Source organism: Gopherus evgoodei, chromosome 17 (assembly GCF_007399415.2).
Source record: "Gopherus evgoodei ecotype Sinaloan lineage chromosome 17, rGopEvg1_v1.p, whole genome shotgun sequence".
In the NCBI taxonomy this organism is placed as follows: domain Eukaryota; kingdom Metazoa; phylum Chordata; order Testudines; family Testudinidae; genus Gopherus; species Gopherus evgoodei.
In genome coordinates, this window is record NC_044338.1 from 2,750,136 (window position 1) to 2,767,904 (window position 17,769).

The 17,769-nt window shown below is 45.7% G+C and overlaps 2 protein-coding genes across 2 annotated transcripts in view; both read left to right on the forward strand.

Annotated features, from left to right (window-relative positions):
* Positions 1-15,031, forward strand: part of EFCAB5 (EF-hand calcium binding domain 5) — a 44,856-nt gene extending 29,825 nt beyond the window's left edge. The window contains exons 11-18 of the mRNA XM_030537069.1: positions 88-260; positions 1,602-1,830; positions 3,732-3,884; positions 5,178-5,281; positions 7,385-7,638; positions 8,163-8,392; positions 9,271-9,367; positions 13,230-15,031. Coding sequence (XP_030392929.1) covers positions 88-260; positions 1,602-1,830; positions 3,732-3,884; positions 5,178-5,281; positions 7,385-7,638; positions 8,163-8,392; positions 9,271-9,367; positions 13,230-13,444 — 1,455 coding nt within the window. The 3' untranslated portion in view covers positions 13,445-15,031. The remainder of the gene's footprint in view (positions 1-87; positions 261-1,601; positions 1,831-3,731; positions 3,885-5,177; positions 5,282-7,384; positions 7,639-8,162; positions 8,393-9,270; positions 9,368-13,229) is intronic.
* Positions 15,032-15,089: 58 nt separating this feature from the next.
* Positions 15,090-17,769, forward strand: part of NSRP1 (nuclear speckle splicing regulatory protein 1) — a 38,001-nt gene continuing 35,321 nt past the window's right edge. The window contains 1 exon segment of the mRNA XM_030536307.1: positions 15,090-15,194. Coding sequence (XP_030392167.1) covers positions 15,145-15,194 — 50 coding nt within the window. The 5' untranslated portion in view covers positions 15,090-15,144.

Here is a 17,769-nt window from a genome sequence, read left to right on the forward strand (position 1 = left end):
ATGAAAGAGATAAGCTGTAAGCACATGAAATAAGTGTAATGGCTAGTGACTAATGCACAGAGGTAACGTGAAACATTTGGTTGCTAGGATGCAGAAGTCCACGGGAATAACAAGAAGATCAGTGCGTATATTGCCCTTTTGGAACAGAACCAGCTTTCGCCAGAGCGGGGAGAGGTTCTCCTGCGGTATGTGGCTTGCACCTCAGATGATGCCCCATACATCCTAAACCAGGCACTTTACAGGGACATGAAAGGAGTAAGGTAAGGAAACCTGCTCAGAGCTGTTACCTTTTCTTAAATCACTTGAATCATAGAATTTAGAGAGTACAGTGACTATGGGGTGCATTAGAAATACAGACTAGACTGATAGATACTGTAGAAAAGACCATCCCTCAGGGGCCAACACAGGATTATCCCTTATAAATCTGATTGTACTTAATACAAGTGGTTCTCAGCCAGAGGTCCAGGGCCCCCTGTGGGGCTGTAAGCAGGTTTCAGAGGGCCACCAAGCACGGCCGGCATTAAACTCACTAGGCCCCAGGGCAGAAAGCCAAAGCCCCGCTGTATGGGACTGCAGCTCTGGGCCCCAAGCCACACCACCTGGGGCTGAAGCCAAAGCTTTGTGGTGCCCCGTGGTGTGTGGCCCCAGGCAATTGTGCTGCTTGCTGCCCCTTAATGCCGGCCCTGGCTTTTATATGCAGAAAAACAGTTGTTGTGGCACAGCTGGGCCAAAGAGTTTTCATAGCATGTTGGGTGGGCCTCAGAAAGAAAAAAGGCTGAGAATGCCTGCTTCATACAACAGAGTTTTAAATGTCCTAATGGATCAGGCATCCATTCCTTTCCTTGGGGAGACTGTTCCACAGTCTAAAGAAGTCTCATCCTTAAAGAAGATATTGTATTATATTCAGCCTATGATTTCCTTTTTTTAAACTTCTTCCATTACTGCTACTTATTAACCCTTCCTATCACTACAAAGCACTTTCCACTCCCTTACACCCTTTAAGCTCTAGGAAACAATCATCATGCCCCCTGATCACTTATGTAAGTATTTGTCTCTTTATCTCCTTCCTTATATATCATCCCCTCTAGTCCATCACTATTACTCCCCTCTGAATCGCCCCTCTTAATTTGTCTCTAGTTAGTTACATTCTTTAGCTGATATTTTACAGAACTTTGAAGATGAAAAGTGCCAGGTAAGTGCTAAGTATTATTGTCATTATTTTTCTGGGATGCAAGAGGTAGATCCAGTATTCTACGTGTTGTTTCATCAGTGCCTAACAGAGCAGACCATCACCTTCCTACTCCAATCCATGATGCCTTAGCATAAAGAGCCTAAAGCTGCACTGTGTGTTTGTTTGTCTTTTTGGTGCTATGTGGCACTGCACTCTCCTGTCCTATGTAATTTGCTATCCACTATTTCCTGTAAGTGTTTTCAGGGCATTGCTGCTTTCAAGTTTCTCCCCATTGAACACCTGTGTTTGGATTACTTTACCCCCACATGTATTTGGAAATCCTCAGAGTTTTTCTGAAGACTTTCTCTGCCTACTTACCTTTCTCCTACAAACCTCCTCTTGCCCTCCCCATGGTATGCCTGTCCCTCAGCTTTGCAGCAGCAGAAGAGGGAAAGCCAGTCCATGTTCCAAGAGTTCAGTTCCATGGAAATATCCACTTCTGGAACTATGACCGGGCAGAACGGGAGAGGAGAGGCTCATTCCTGGTGCTGCCACTGCAGGATTCCCGATGGAGAACTATTGGGATTCTAGGACTTGACACCCTGCGGGACCAGTGTGAGCAAACCATCTTTCTAACCCACGAGATCGGTTTCTATCAGGTGGGCACAATAAGAAAAGCAGGTTCATCAGATGCTTCAAACAAGCAGTTTGGGACTTCATGTGGACTTCATGTGCCTCGCTGTGAATAGGCAGCAGCTGTACAGTTAGAAAATGCACTGTAAATGCATTTTGCTCTCTGGGATGAAAAAGGCACAAATAGACCAGTGTTATCCCTGTATCCATTATTTAGGAGGCTTTGCCTCTAAATGTGAATGGTGAACTACAAACAGATTTGTACTAAGTTAATAGTTATTAGCACTTATTTACTGAACATAGTGGTTGCGTGTTTTGAACATAAGAATGGGTCAGACCAATGGTCCATCTAGCCCAGTATCCTGTCCGACAGCAGCCAGTGTCAGAGAGAATGAACAGAACAGGGCAATTTATCAAGAGGTTTAAGGACACCCAGGGCATGGGGTTGCATCTCTGACCATCTTGGTTAATAGCCATTGATGGACTTCTCCTTCATGAACTTAGCTACGTACTTGTGTCATGAAGCTGTTCATGTTATACTTTCTGGACTAATTGCAAACCACTACACTTCAGGTTCCTTTACCAGTGTTTCCAAATATCCAGATGTTTCAGGCTGGATCAGGGAAAATATCTTCTTTACAGTCCCTGAAAACTTTTGGTATAATTTCTTCACGTGTTTCTACTTTGCTGGTTGATAATGATTCAAATTAGTGGAAGTCAAGCTGGAGATAGCGTCAGCAGCCAGGTACTACAGCAAAGGGTGCAATAGAAATAGAATCTGGAAAATCTCAGTGGATGTTAAGATACAATGGAAAGAAAGGGAACTTTACAGAGATACGCAGTCAACCAAAAATGATAGTTGGTACACAGGCTAGCCCCTATGCATGTATCACTTATTCCTTAGTCTTCTCTGTTTGATATTCCACCCCCCGCCCTTCCCTTTATTTACCTGGCCAGAATACAACTAAATAACTGCTGTTGGAACCAGCCTCATTGTAGTTACCCCTCTTGGTCAGAAGAGAGCACAATATGCCAGCACTGGGAGGGAAGTCCTACCTTCTCAGAGATCACTGGACCTCCAATCGTTCAGCACTCCGGTACTGACCTGGGCCCCTGAACCCTGGGGTCTCATTTGACAATGGTCTGATGAAGTGGGACTGTTCTTAATGTTTCCTCTGAATACTGTGTGGGTGCCTCAGTTTCTGGTCGACACTCTGTCTCCTGGGAACTAATGGCCCGGGCCCTTCCCCCCTGCAAGGAGATGCTAAAGGTGTGGGAGAACAAAGAGATCAGGTGACCTCCTAGCCCAGGAAAGAGACAAAGGCCAGAAAGGAGGAGCTGGAGGGGGTTTCAGTTTGGAGCTGGCTGGGGACGGGAAGTGAGGGCAGCCGGGGTTGTCTGGCTTGCTGGGCCCCAGAACAGACCTGGCTGAGGGGTTCCGTTCTGTGTACCTACAAGCTCTGTTTTAGACCGTATTCCTGTCATCTAATAAACTTCTGTTTTACTGGCTGGCTAAGAGTCACATCTGACTGCAAAGTGAAGGTGCATGCAAGACTCTCTGGCTTCCCCAGGACCCCGCCAGGGCGGACTCGCTGTGGGAAGCGCACAGAGGGGCGGAGGATGATGAATGCTCCAAGGTCAGACCCAGGAAGATGAAGCCGTGTGAGCTTCTTGCCCTGAAGACAGTCTGCTCCAAGGGAGAGGAGGCTCCCCAAAGTCCTGACTGGCTTTGTGGGGAGAAGTTCCAGAGCATCGCCCGGGGACTTTGTGACAAATGGCATTCATTGGATAGCTTTGTATTCTTAGAGATTCTCTCCTTTAAAAACAATTTTGATAGACTAACATTTTACTCATTTTTTTGCTTAATTTGCTATGAAAACGTCCCCAACTTTATCTCCACGTCATTTAGAGGGTTCTGTTTCCATAGGGGGTTTCCCACGTATTCAGCGAAGCCTACCACCACGTCCGCACACTGGAAAACATATTGCAGGTTGCATTCACTGCTGTGGGCTGGCTCTGCACCAGGGCACCCACCATCCGCAACATCACTACATACCTGGTGGAGCCTGGCAAAGATAAGGTATGCCTAGTCCTTTCACGTTAGCCTCAGACCACTGCACAGAAGAGACCTCTTGTTATAATAGTGATGGATTGGGCTAGCGCAGTTTGGCAGGGATCAACCATTGTTAGCTCAGTTTGGCTTCCAACCAAGATTAATCCTGCTAAAGTTTCTAGTATCTGATACAATATTCTGTGGGGGGAAAGGGAAGGAAGGTTCCTTCTCTAGGGGATACCACTTTTCATTCTTGCTGTCCCTTACGGTGATCTTCCTTCAACCAAGAAAGGCTGGTTGGGATTCCCTTCAGTTCCTGCATTAAAATCAGCAGCACCACCCTCAGTAAGCATCTCCTATGAGCTAAAGGTACTGGACCTTTAGTACTCCTGGCTCCTACCAGCCAATAGAGCAAGACACCAGAATGCAAATCGGCCTGTGGAAGTATAGAACAATACCCACATGGTCACAATGCTAGCCCACACAGCAGTTGTCTGCCAAATCAGTCCTAAAAAAGAACTGCTCTACTGTGGAGGAAAAATCCCAATCAAGATTATGATATGGAAAAGGAAAATGTTCTGGCTCTTCATCCTGAAACATCAGCAGGCAAAATGTAAATACAAATCCGGAGGCAGACTGCTCACAATTAGTTAGCATGTAAGGGCAGCCCAATCGCCTGCAGTTCATATTCCAATTATGCAGCAGGCACTGAGACACTGGGATGCTTGTCAGCTTACCTCAAACTGAATTAGGTAGATAAAAAGTAAGAGGATGAAATGTTTGGGACTGAGCTTGTGTTATGGTCGCTGCTGCAGCCACAGCTCAGCTGCATCTCTGTGATAAACAGGTTTCCTACTGGCAACTTATTTTTTACTCCAGGCTTTACATTTTCATCTGGTTGGCTACCCATTTGTCATATTATTTGCTTCCTAAAGACAGCTGCCTGTTTTTCATCTGGCAAGACACACCGACATGAGCGCTAGGTCTATGGAAGCTATTGTACTGTGGGGACTGAAATGAAAATGAATTGTCTATAGGTAGCCCCCTCACTAGGCTGAGGCTCATCCACCTGTTGGCATCCTTCAGGACTGGAGCACGGGAATAAGTTTAATGAGGCCAGTCGAAGAAAGATGTTGTACATACCTGTGGTGCACTGTGAGTGCTAGAATCTAGGGCTGTGGGGACAAAACACACCTTGTTAGAAAGGGTGAATGTGAGTGAGAGTTCTCCCCTAAGAAGCAAGCAGTGGTTCTCTGTCTAAGCTTCAAAGTGGATGTTCATTCCCTGAATGCAATAAAAACACCCTTTCCTCTTTTTAAGACAGGCGACTACGTTTTGCGCAAGATGATGACTACAGATCACTCTGGGCATATGGAAATCCCATCCCCTCCCACTGTGCTCCATAGGAGAGAAAATATCTTCAGGTGGGTTTGAGACTCTTCCACTATCTGTCATCCAGGCCTATGCTGTAACACATGCAAAGTGCACTCAGAGTATGGCTACACTTACAGTTGTACAGCGCTGGGAGTTACAGCTGTCTTCGTACAGCTGTGCAGGGAAAGCGCTGCAGTGTGGTCACATTTGCAGCATTTGCAGCACTGTTGGGAGTGGAGCATTATGGGCAGCTATCCCAGCATTCAAGTGGCTGCAACGTGCTTTTCAAAAGGGGGGGGGTGAGGGGGAGCGTGGGGGAGAGAGAGAGAATGGATTTTTGGATCTGTCAGCTCCCTGCCTTGCAAGTTCTAAGGACTGGAACATACACATCACCAACCTGCAATCAATTTAAAAGTTTCGAGCCCTTCCCCCACCCCTCTCTTATTCACTAAATGCAAATTATGCACTCCTAAATAGCCTTCAGACCACATAAGCAGCTGCTCAACACGGACTCCCCATTCCCCCTCTGCGGTGTGACTTCTCTCTTCAAGCAAACAGCTGTGAACCTTCCAAAGCAATTCCCCTGCCTGCCTCTGCTCACTCAGCAAAAGGAGCTGTGTTTGTTTTTTAGATAAGCAGCTCGGGGGAGCTCAGAGTTCAACCACTTTTCCGGTTTGTTGTGAGCAGGCATTCTGGGATACCTCCTAATACCCTGGAGGCCAATAACAGCACCTTTGGTGGCCACACTTGATGAGCAGCGCTGCATCACCAGCGCTGCAATCGTTACACCCCAAGAAGACCAGGTGTACAGCCAGCGCCGCAGCCAGGGAGTTGCAGCGCTGGATGTGCCTTGCAGGTGTGGACAGTTACTAAGTTGCAGTGCTGTAAACCCACCACCAGCGCTGCAACTCTCCAGTGTAGCCAAGCCCTCAGGAGAGGTGAACTAAGAAAAGCTCAATGACTAGACTTGCTGCTGCATTCTTGTCTTGGCTACTGTCACCTGCAGGAGGCTGGCTGCTGGATAGAAGATTAGGCTGATAGGTTAAGTCCAGTTGTAATGTCCAGCCCACCGCTGGCAGAATATGCATACACTTTGTATACAGTCTGTGGGAGTGGTGTCTATCTCTCTACCACATGCTCTCTCCCATGGTATCTGGTTGTGTGTGGTAATAAACTATCCAGGGCTAGGAATCTTTTCTTTGGGCTAGATCCTGTAAACATTCAACACCAAGCATAATGCTTACTCACATGAGTAGTTCCATATACTTCAAGAAAGCACTGTGTCTGGTAGTGACTGTTTTCATGGCAAGGCCCCCATGTCTTGAGCATTCTGTTCTTTAAAATTAATGTATTTTTTTTCCTGGTTCTGTTATCCTCATTTCCTCTGAAACATCCTACTATGTAGTTATTGCCTTCAACTGCCAAGGTCCTCACAGGCTTAGCTATTAAATACATCTTCCCTTGCTGCTGAACTTAGTCAAGAAGTTATTTGCTATTTCAGCAGATGTTTTTACTTTTTGTGAAACTCCACAGAGCAAATGTCAACATCACTATGAACTGGACACTGTGGGCTGGTCTACACTACGGGGGAAAATCGATCTCAGATACGCAACTTCAGCTACGCGTATAACGTAGCTGAAGTCGAAGTATCTAAGATCGAATTACTCACCGTCCTCATGGTGCGGGATCGATGTCCGCGGCTCCCCATGTCGACTCCGCAACTCCGTTGGGGTTGGTGGAGTTCCGGAATCGATATAAGCGCGTTCGGGGATTGATATATCACGTCTAGATGAGATGCGATATATCGATCCCCGAGGAATCGATTGTTACTCGCCGATACGGCGGGTAGTGAAGACGTAGCCTGTGTTTGCTGCAATAACACAACACTAACTTAAGTGTTTATTAAACCCTTACAATTTTCAATGCTAGACTAGGATGAGCAGGGTCATGCTCCAAAGTGCTATTTTTCTCCTTCCAATATGGCTGGAATGATGTCTGAATCTGCCTGCATGTAGGCAGCTGTTTCAGTAATATAAAAATTCCTTCCCAACAGCAAGGTATGTATGCTCCTTCACTGCAAATGCTACAGCATTTGCCAAAAAGGCTGGGGTTGTAGCATTCATGATCTTGTCCTCACTTTGCTATCATTTCAGAGATTACCTCTTCAAGTGCACAGACAGTTCCGAGGTCATTTGCACCTTTGCCTATGGAGAGCCTCACATTGCAGTTCCACTCCGTGAGCCAACAGGACGGGCCTTTGGGGTGTTTGATCTCAGTCCTGCACATTACCAGGGGTTACCACCTCATGAGCAAAAAGACCTCCAGATAATGCTGAAGATGGCCCAGGCAGCCTGCTCTGAGATACTGAAGGAGTCTTCAGGTGAAACAGACCCAATCTATGTCCTAGGTACTGGGGGTGCAGGGCCAGTATGGTTTCTTTGGCTGATATTAGGAATCTCAGTAAAATTACAAGCAAGACAACACTCGGACAAGTACAAAAATACAAATAAAAATGTACTTCGGTCATTTAAACCAAGTTTAAGTGAACCGCAAATCTCAGCAGACTGGGGAAAACAGCAAGGGAGGAAGATTGTTTCAGAGGCTCTAGCCCAGCTCCTCACAGATATTTATTCCAGTTGAGTTAGGTGGATCTAACTATCTTTGAGGATCTGGGCCTGTGTGTTCTTCAGGGTTGCTTGGAATGGAATCCAGATCATGAGCTTTGCCTCCCTTCCCCGATCCATATACATTTTGAAAACACTGATAGACTCCCTGGGCTGTTCGTAAACAGACCATTTGTGAATACTATCTGTATTAGAATGGGAAGGGAAAGTTAATCATAAGGAGGGCAGACCCCTGCATTCAAAACCTTACATCTTCAGTAGCAGGAGTTTCTGAGTCTCTCTTTGAAAGGTTGGCTTGTGATTCCAGTTGCAGAGCACGTTGTAGATTTGAGGCGCGCGCAGATTCTCTTCCATCGGCTCATGCTGCAGGACTTCCGTGAGTGTATCCAGAAACTCGATCCTGAGTCCTTTGCCGACATAAAGAGCTATGCAGAGCCACCAGCCATAGTGCATAACATACTAAAGGCTGTGCTGCTTCTTTTCTACCCAGAGTGGATAGGTTCAGAGAAGATTGAGAACTGGAGTCATTGTGTACTGGTGAGAAATTGAGTTCTTGAGCCACTCTCTATCTAGGCAAACAACCCAAAAAGACACAATGGGACTTGCCAAGGGTGACACGAGAAAGAAATATGCTCCTGGAGATATGTGCAGTGGGGGGGCAGTGGGCCTAAGGGGTTAACAGGCCAGATTTCATTAAGAGTGGAGAATGGAAAAATGAACAGAGTCCCTTCCGGCCTTAAACTCTATGAATCTGTAAGATATATCTATGCCTGATTTCAGTATGCCTTCTGCCCTCCTATCTACTCCCTGTCACAGCCCTCTTCTCCTCCTGGCTCTTTCTCATCCCTCTGTTTCATTCCAGTTCCCTGTCATAACCAACAGGCAATTTAGGTTTGTTTGTTTGTTTCAATATTAATAAAGTTCCATAGTAAACATAATTCAAGAAGGTGAATTACAAGCCTGGACAGCAGAACTGGGAATGATGATTTCTGTTTCTACAGGGTTTTAGAGAGGTGTTATATATAGCAAAGGTGTCCTTGTAAAATACAAATCTAATGTATATCTCTCTCTATAAATAGACACTATAAATAGAGAATACAGCTGAATAAACAGATGTAGCATTAAAGTCAATTTACTGTTACATTGGAAGGAAATTTTATCATGTTAAGAACCATTGGAAGAATTATAGGTCCCCTCATCCCTTTGCTCCTCTTACGCTCACTCTCCTGCCCTCCCACTCTTCAATTTTTCAGTCTTCCCAGTCTCCTGCCATCATACCTCCACTCCCTTCTGCCTCTCCATCCCCATCAGTGTTCCCAAAACGTCCCACCAGTTTGGCTTGGCTACCTTTAGTAACTTCGTAACCTTTTACTGTTTTTCCTGACCACCCTGTGATTCTATTCTCTCCATTGCAGAAGCTTGATGATGATTTGATTCAGAAGATTTGCTGCTTTGACCCAACTGCCACATATGTGCAGGTTCAGACGGGGCTGCTGGCTAACTGTATCAAAGGTATATATCAAAAACTAATTCTAGGGTCACATGCTACAGCTAAGTATTGTCTCAATGAACTCTTCGCTGAATTTTTGGTATCCCAACTAATTAAACTACAGACAAAGCATTCTAAACATTTATAGAATCTTTTTTGATCAATAAGAAAGACAGCCCTGCTAAGTATGATATCAAAACTCACAGCTCTAAGAGATGGCAGCCAATCAGCTTTGAAATGGGTTCCATCACGACATGTTGGACAACAAAAGTTACTTTGACGAGTAAACACTTTTTCTATACAGTTCAAGCTGCTCTGACTTGTACCAGGGAACTGACCCAGGTCAGAACAGTCTCAGGATTGGGAGAGCACAAAATGGCTAATCAGCATCTTTGTAAACAACAGCCCACAGACACACCAAGGGCTTCTTGGTTGCAAGTAAGGATCTGGGCCTCAGTCCGTCTTTCTCTTTCCCTCCTCATGAGGATGAGCTTTCCAAGGTGGTAGGAAATGGAAGAGGCTGTTATAATTCTGAACATCTATAACAGAAACACGCAGGTTTCCTATTGACTTGTGTTTAGATTTTTGCAACAGCATATTTTTATATTAACCCACCCCCCATACTCTTTCATTTGTTTAAAGAACAAACTGTCCTTTGTTGAGCTGATGCTAGATGGAGGGTCTGTTAAAATCAGATGAGCAGTTGGCACTCACTAATTAAACTTGGTTTATTTACTGATACTACTTTGACATGTACCTTTTTATAGATATAGCTGAAGCATGAACAGTAAACATTTAACCAGGCCTGGCTCCTTCCCTTCTGATATTAAACTAATTTATTGGCGCAACAAGAGCAGCCCCACGTAGCTCCTCTTTCCCCACAATTCTAGCTTGGTGTAGATGGAGAGAATGTAGATCTGCATTTGTAAAAGACAAGTTGCCGCTATTCTACAAAGGAACAGTTACCTGGCATGTAACCTATTCTGGAACTCAAACCAATTAGGATTTAGGAACTGAGTAGACAATTCAGTGGTCTAATGGCAAATACCACTGACTGTCATATGTATCAATTTTAAAATGTATTACAACATTCACACAAATACACGTTCCTGTGTTTTCCTCACACGCTCCACACACCTGTACTGTAATATAATATGAAGCACTTAACCAGGGCTGCCCAGAAGATTCAGGGGGCCTGGGGCAAAGCAATTTTGGGGGCCCCTTCCATAAAAAAAGTTGCAATACTATAGAATACTATATTATTGTGGGGGCCCCTGTGGGGCCTGGGGCAAATTGCCCCACTTGCCCCCCTGGGCAGCCCTGCACTTAACTGCCTACACTATGTACCAGTAAAGCAACAGAAAGCAGCAAAATACAACTTCTCAGTGGTATACACATCAGAATTATTTCAGGTCCCTTTAATGCTGTGTACCTACTAGTGACCTTTAATTGGTACATATCAAAATAGCTGAAAAGAGCAACTAAACTTCAACCTCAGAATCTGAACATGGAAAAAGCACTTTGCTTTTCTCATCTTTACTAGCATTTTAATGTAAAATGTCTAGTATTAAAGTCTAGCACAGCACCTTGCACAAATCCTATCACAATACAAGTAAACAGTAAAAGATGGATTTGATTTATACATAATTGATTTATGAAGTTGAAACCACCCATTACAACAAACTAGATTACAGAATAACAGCTGTCATGTTTAATTACATTTTTTATTAAAGCAGAATCTATAAAACATACAACTAGTCCATAAAAAATAAAATCAAGCTACCATGGAAGAGACTTTCTGAAAGCATCTAACTGATTTCTTTATCGATTCATACAGACATTCTAGAGGAACTGCCATACCCTTATTTAAAATCAGTACAACCAGTTAATCTGTTTTAGAGCAGGATGAACTAAAACAAGTCAGGAAAAAATTAGACCAATGTCTGCATTCTAAAGCAACCTGATGAACAGCAAGGGCACATCTGATCTCCCTCACAGCTTATGTCAGGGTAGTCATCATTTTTTGTCAAGGTCCAAATTTCTTGATCAAGGTATAGTCAAAGGCCAGACTCCAGAGAAAATAATAACAACATGATAATAATAAGTAAATAAAAAGATTTTGGGGTCTGTTCAAAAGCATTTGGCGGTCCGGATTTGGTCTGCAGTCCACCTATTGACTACCCCCGACTTACATGCAGCAAAGATTTGTATAACTCGCCAAAGTGACCACGAACAGAAATAAAAGCACAGGACTATAGGACATAGAACAGGAAGGGACCTCTGGGGTCATCAAGTCCAGTCCCCTGCTATCTCAGGCAATATAATTAGGAAGAATCAAGGCATTGGGTTGAAAGAGTGTATGCATACTAACAATTCCACAAGAACTAAACAGCACTGGGAAGGAAAGGCTCTTGCCCAGCTTATCCCAGCTTGAATCACTAAGGATGTAGCAGACAGGCTTAAAAGGCAGCAAACATGTCTGAGGACAAAATTGTGCTAGAAAGACTAACTAGGCTATAGCATGGCTTGGGTAGCATGGTTCTCAGAAAAAAATAAACACTGCTCAGAGAAATCAGGCTAGAACCTTGTTGGCTATCACATCTAAACATGATGGTAGCTTTTATAGCTCATTTATGATCTTAGAGTTGAGCCAGAGAGAATAAGTCACCTTCCTACAACTCCTCTAAGAACAACTATCAAAGGAATTTAATATATAATATCAAATATTTGTATTTACTCTTCAACAGGTCTTTCTACCTGCCTCTGCCATGCCTATGTCATTACCTTATCTTTGGGTCAATGCACAGTTGGATGCGCGCACAACACACAAGTGTATTTGTTTCTTTGGTTCAACCATGGACATGTTAAAAGGACCTTTTAAAACTCAATGGGCCAAGTTCAGCCCCAGTGAAACTCAGTTCATTTGTCCTAATGAACCCAGACCTGAATTTTCCAGCATATGTACAGGACTGATTCATTCCAACCATCCAAACTGAAAGACATGCAAACACATCTAACAGCACAAGTATGAACTTTGCTGTCTAATAGTCAAACAAGGTGGGTGAGGTATCTTTTATTGGACCAACATCTGTTGGTGAGAGAGACAAAGAGCTCTTTGTGACTAAAAAGCTTGTCTCTTTCACCAGCAGAAGTTGGTCCAATAAAAGATATTCCCTCATCCCCTTCTCTCGCTAATATCCTGGGATGGACAAGGCTACAACTACACTGCACAGAATAGTCAGACAATAACGCCAGAGGGTTTGTTTGCTCCCAGCAGGTGTCAGCATTCTAACATACCTATCTGAGGAAGTGGGTATTCACCCACGAAAGCTCATGCTCCAAAACGTCTGTTAGTCTATAAGGTGCCACAGGATTCTTTGCTGCTTTTACAGATCCAGACTAACACGGCTACCCCTCTGATACTTGATATCTATCATGAATGCTGCTTGTCTCATTTTAAAAAATTTATAGCATTTGTAAAGCAAATTCAATGGTTTGAAAAGGCAAATTACTACTTTATAAACAGCCATGGAATATTAGTATGTTTCTGTTGCAGAAAAGCTATGTTGGGCAATCAATAGCAGTGGATGATGGTTACTAATTATCATCCAGCTAGAAAGTATGGTTGTAGTTCAAGTCTTAAAGTAGGAACTTCCTACTGCAGTTTGACTCTTGAGATGCTCACTTCGGATTTCTTCAGTAAGTGAGAAGCTCAAGGTCATGATTCTGCATCAGAGTCTGCTAGTATGGGGCCCCTGAGCTTGTGCAATATTCCACTAGCTTTTTGACTCCACATGGATACAGGGATCTATGCTAGTGGGTCATGCTAGAGCACTGGCCCTAATTTTGAAATGGACTTCTGTGTTATGGGTTTGTTTGTTTTAGGTATACCTAGAGAAGAGGTGTGGAAGCATAACTCAGTTCCAGCTGAATACCTGTACAACTGGGCACTTACCTGTCTAACACTAATAGAACTTACAGAGGAACTACAGCATACACAAGATGCGCCTTTAGCATCTCTGACTCCAAGACCCAGCCTGACTGCATATAAGTTAACAGAAGTTTTGCTGTCCTCTAACCCTAGTGATTCTATTATTTAATGTTACTTTGAAATGTTTGGCTTTACGTTTGCTATTTATAGCTAATAAACATAAATTGCTTAACAGGTGTAGAAAAGCATTAGGAATATCTAAGTAATTTATTTAGAAATGTTAAAAGGAACAATTCTGATAGCATAGGTGGATCATTCTAAACTCAAGAGAATACTCTCTGGTTTTCATTTAATTCTGACAAGAGAAGAGGATTAAACAAGAGGAGTAATATAACTTGTATGTCTACCACATTACATGATTCATAAATAACATAAAAACCCTGTATGAATTGTGTATTTAGCAAAGATTCATTTTCCTAAAATGACATTTTCAAACTCACTTTAAGCCTGGAAAGGATTGTTGAAGAGCATGCTTTCAGCTACTCCCAATGGGCAGTACATTTATTCTGGAAAATCCCTCTAGTTTTAATGTGACAGGAGTTTTCTTATTGGGTTAAAGCTTGTTTACAGCAAACTTTACTGCTCTGTTGCAAGATTCCATCTTTGCAATAAAGTATCTTTTGGCAGAATCAGTTTTTTAATAAAATGTTGGGAAATTAAACTTATTTTTCTTTATTTAGTTGACAAAGTGTGATGTCTACCAAATACTTTCTAATTTGAGATTGCAGGTTGCTTTTAACCTCCCCATATAAAATGATGGTGATTATCTGATAGCTGCTTCTAACTGGCAAGTGGGTTTCATATTTTTGTTGGGGGAAAGGCTTTTCAGGTCACTTGCAGTGGTATTTCTAGGAACAATATCTTTGCAGATATTATACTGATAGCCACAAGCACTTGTCCCTTCAGAAGATGCTCACAAACAACCCATTGTGAATACAAATTACTTACTAAGCTTTATGAATGGAACAAAAAAGGTAGGATGCTTATATATTCCATGGTCTGCTTCAGTAAGTCAGGTAACACACCAGGGCTTTGTCTAGGTCAGTGTCTCCACCTGTTCATTTGACTGAACCAAACTAAGATCTCAGCTACACTTGCCTGTACGGCTGTCACCCATCTGAACCTTGCACTGCATTGGAGCTTGATGACAATTTGGAGGAGCCAAAGGTCCATTGCAGGTTAGCGTGTGCACAGCTGATTGTGAGGCAGGCAGCAGCCGAAGGAGCTTCATTAAGGTCGAGCTGATCAGAGAAGAAAAGCAGAGTACCAGTGCTTGTATGAACCCACACTGTCCTAGGCTAAACAGCACTTGGAGAGAGCCTCCTAGCATGATTCTTACATTGTCAAAGGGTCAGTTCTCCTCCACAAAGAACCCATCTGTGTCTGGCCTCTGGATGCAGCAACATCTCACCGCATTTTACTGCCCTGTTCAGACTGTTTCCAGGCCCGGTTCTGGGCTCCTAACGCCAAGTCCCGCCGCTCGGGCAGGCAAAACGCCACCGACTGCGAACTCCCCGCCTCTGGCTCGGCTGGCGGCGTCTGAGACCCTGCAGACGGTCCCTCGGGAGGGTAAAATGCCCCCCCCCGTGTCACACAGAAGGGACCCCCGTGAGCCGCTAGTCTGAGCTTCGCCGCCTCACACCTCGCGCGCGGGAGACTCCCCCCTACACGCGCTTCACACCTGCTTGCCAGGCTGACCGCGCGCGGCCCCCGCCCCCGCGGCCGGCCCCGGCCCCGCCGCGCGAGGCCTCGCGTGAGGAGAAACCGGCGCCCGCCTGTCAGTGCCGCGCGGGAGGCGGCGGTGCCCGGATGCAGCAGCGCAGCGCGCCCGACCCTAAGATGGCGGCTCCGAGCAAGCAGTGAGCTGCGCCGGGCGCGTGACGGCTCGTGGGAGGCTCTGGGGACGGGGGGAAGCGCCTGGGGGTGACGGTGTGGGGGAGGGCAGTGTTGGGGGGCGAAAGAAGCGCACGGGGAGGGCAGTGGGGGGCATGGGAGGCTATGGTGCTGGGGGGGTGATGCCATGGGGGACGGCAGTATGGGGGAGGGTGAGGGAGAGGCCCACGGGGGCATGGGAGGCTGTGGGGCTGGGGGAGTGATGCCACGGGGTGGTAGTGGGAGGGAGGTTGGGGGAGAGGCCCATGGGGGCATAGGGGCTGTGGGGGTGATGCCACGGGGTGGTGGTTGGGGGAGAGGCCCATGGGGGCATGGGAGGCTGTGGGGCTGGGGGGGTGATGCCATGGGGGACGGCAGTATGGGGGAGGGTGAGGGAGAGGCTCATGGGGGCATAGAGGCTATGGGGCTGGGGGGGGTGATGCCATGGGGGACGGCAGTTAGGGGGAGGGTGAGGGAGAGGCCCATGGGGGCATAGGGGCTGTGGGGGTGATGCCACGGGGTGGTAGTGGGGGGGAGGTTGGGGGAGAGGCCCATGGGGGCATTGGAGGCTGTGGGGCTGGGGGAGTGATGCCACGGGGTGGTAGTGGGGGGGAGGTTGGGGGAGAGGCCCATGGGGGCATAGAGGCTATGGGGCTGGGGGGGTGATGCCATGGGGTGGTAGTGGGAGGGAGGTTGGGGGAGAGGCCCATGGGGGCATAGAGGCTGTGGGGCTGGGGGAGTGATGCCACGGGGTGGTAGTGGGGGGGAGGTTGGGGGAGAGGCCCATGAGGACATAGGGAATGGGGTTGAGATGAGGGGACATGAGGGCCAATTGGGGGGGATGGTGGTATTGGGGGAATGACAGTGTGGGGGAGTGGCCTTGGGGCAATAGAATCCTGTGAGGTAGGCTGAGAGGATAGGGCCCCAGGGGGACATAGAGGGAGTCACCAGGGCCTGGGATTGGTGGGGTGTCTGGGGTCCTGTTGGGGAAGGAGATAGGGTGATGCTGTTGGGGGCACGAGGTGGGATGGTGAGGGTGAATGAGGATGTGGGGCAGCTCTTGAAAACATCACCTTCGGGCAATAGGGTTACTCATGTGGGCCCCTGCAAAACAGTGTGGAGGATTGTGGCATGCTCGGAAACAATCTGCACCTGGGGCTGTGTGATAAACAAAAGGCTTACAAATTGCTTTAAAAACTTCACAATTTTGTTGTAGCCAGTTTCTGTCCACATGTCAGTAACCCCCAAGTGGGATGATTAAACTCAAAGGAGGTTTAATGCTCAGTTTCCCTTTTCCCCATCCAGATGTTCAATTATTTTCTGTCTTTCCCTTAGCTTGGGCAACGGAATTGGAAATCAACAAAATCACTTTGTTTTGTTTAATTCAATTTGGGCTCTAGGGTCTCAGGGCAACTTTGAAGAAGGCAAACCTTGCAAGGGAATGTTTGTGTTAAAAGCAGCTGTTTAGCCTGGAAGCTTCTTGCACCAAATTAATAGAAATATATCATTGGGTAAAAGTTTGTTTTTCCCAAATCTAATCTGGTCAAATTTATTATTGTTTACTTCCTGTACAACTCACAAAGCCTTTCCAGACAGGAAAGAAGACATGTTCCCTGCCCCAGGAGCTCTTAGGCCTGGTCTACATTTAAAAATTAGATCAACCTACATCACTCAAGGCAAATAGCCTGTCTACCTACCTACCTCTATTGCACTCATCACCTTAAGCTATGTCTACATTACCGTGGTAAGTCGACCTATGCTACTCAACTCCAGCTACGTTATTCAAGTAGCTGGAGTTGACATACCTTAGGTTGCGTTACCGTGGGGGATAGATGGGAGAAAAATCTCCCCTCAACTTACTTTACTCTTCCTGTTTTTGGGTAGGGGGGAGGCTGGGAAGAGTACAGTACGGGGGTTGACTGGGAGCGATCTGCAGTTGATTTGGCAGATCTTTACTAGACCCACTAAATTGCCAGTGGATCCGTAGATCTTGACTATAGTGTAGACCTGCCACTAGTGTCAGAGCACCTTCCATAGTGCCTTAAGTGGTATGACTAACATCTGTCACATGCACTTCCTTCTCTCTCATTCTGCTGGGGGGCGGGAATTGTGTGCACAATGGAGTGTTTTGTATTGGTGGGTTTTTACTTTGTTTAATGTACCAGTTCTGTGTGTATATACAGGAGGGCCAGTCAAAGAGGTGTGCCTTAATTTGGAGTGGAAGGTGGTGAGGTTTGGGATTGTCCTTTGTTCCTGTGGGAGTTTGTTCCACAGTCCAGGACCAGCACCCTGAGAAAGCTCTGTTTCTTACACCATAGAGTTCATTTGTGCAGGGGAGCGGGGTTATCGACTGCAGACTTCACTCTGGATCTTAGGTCCTGGTGTACTTCTGCAGTACAAGTAATAAATAATAATAGGTGATCTTTCAGATGGCCTGGGCTCAGGTCTTTGCATTCCTTGAGAATAGTACTGAGACCTTGAACTTGATTTGATATTCTATAGCAGTGGCTCTCAACCTTTCCAGACTACTGTACCCCTTTCAGGAGTTTGATTTCTCCTGCG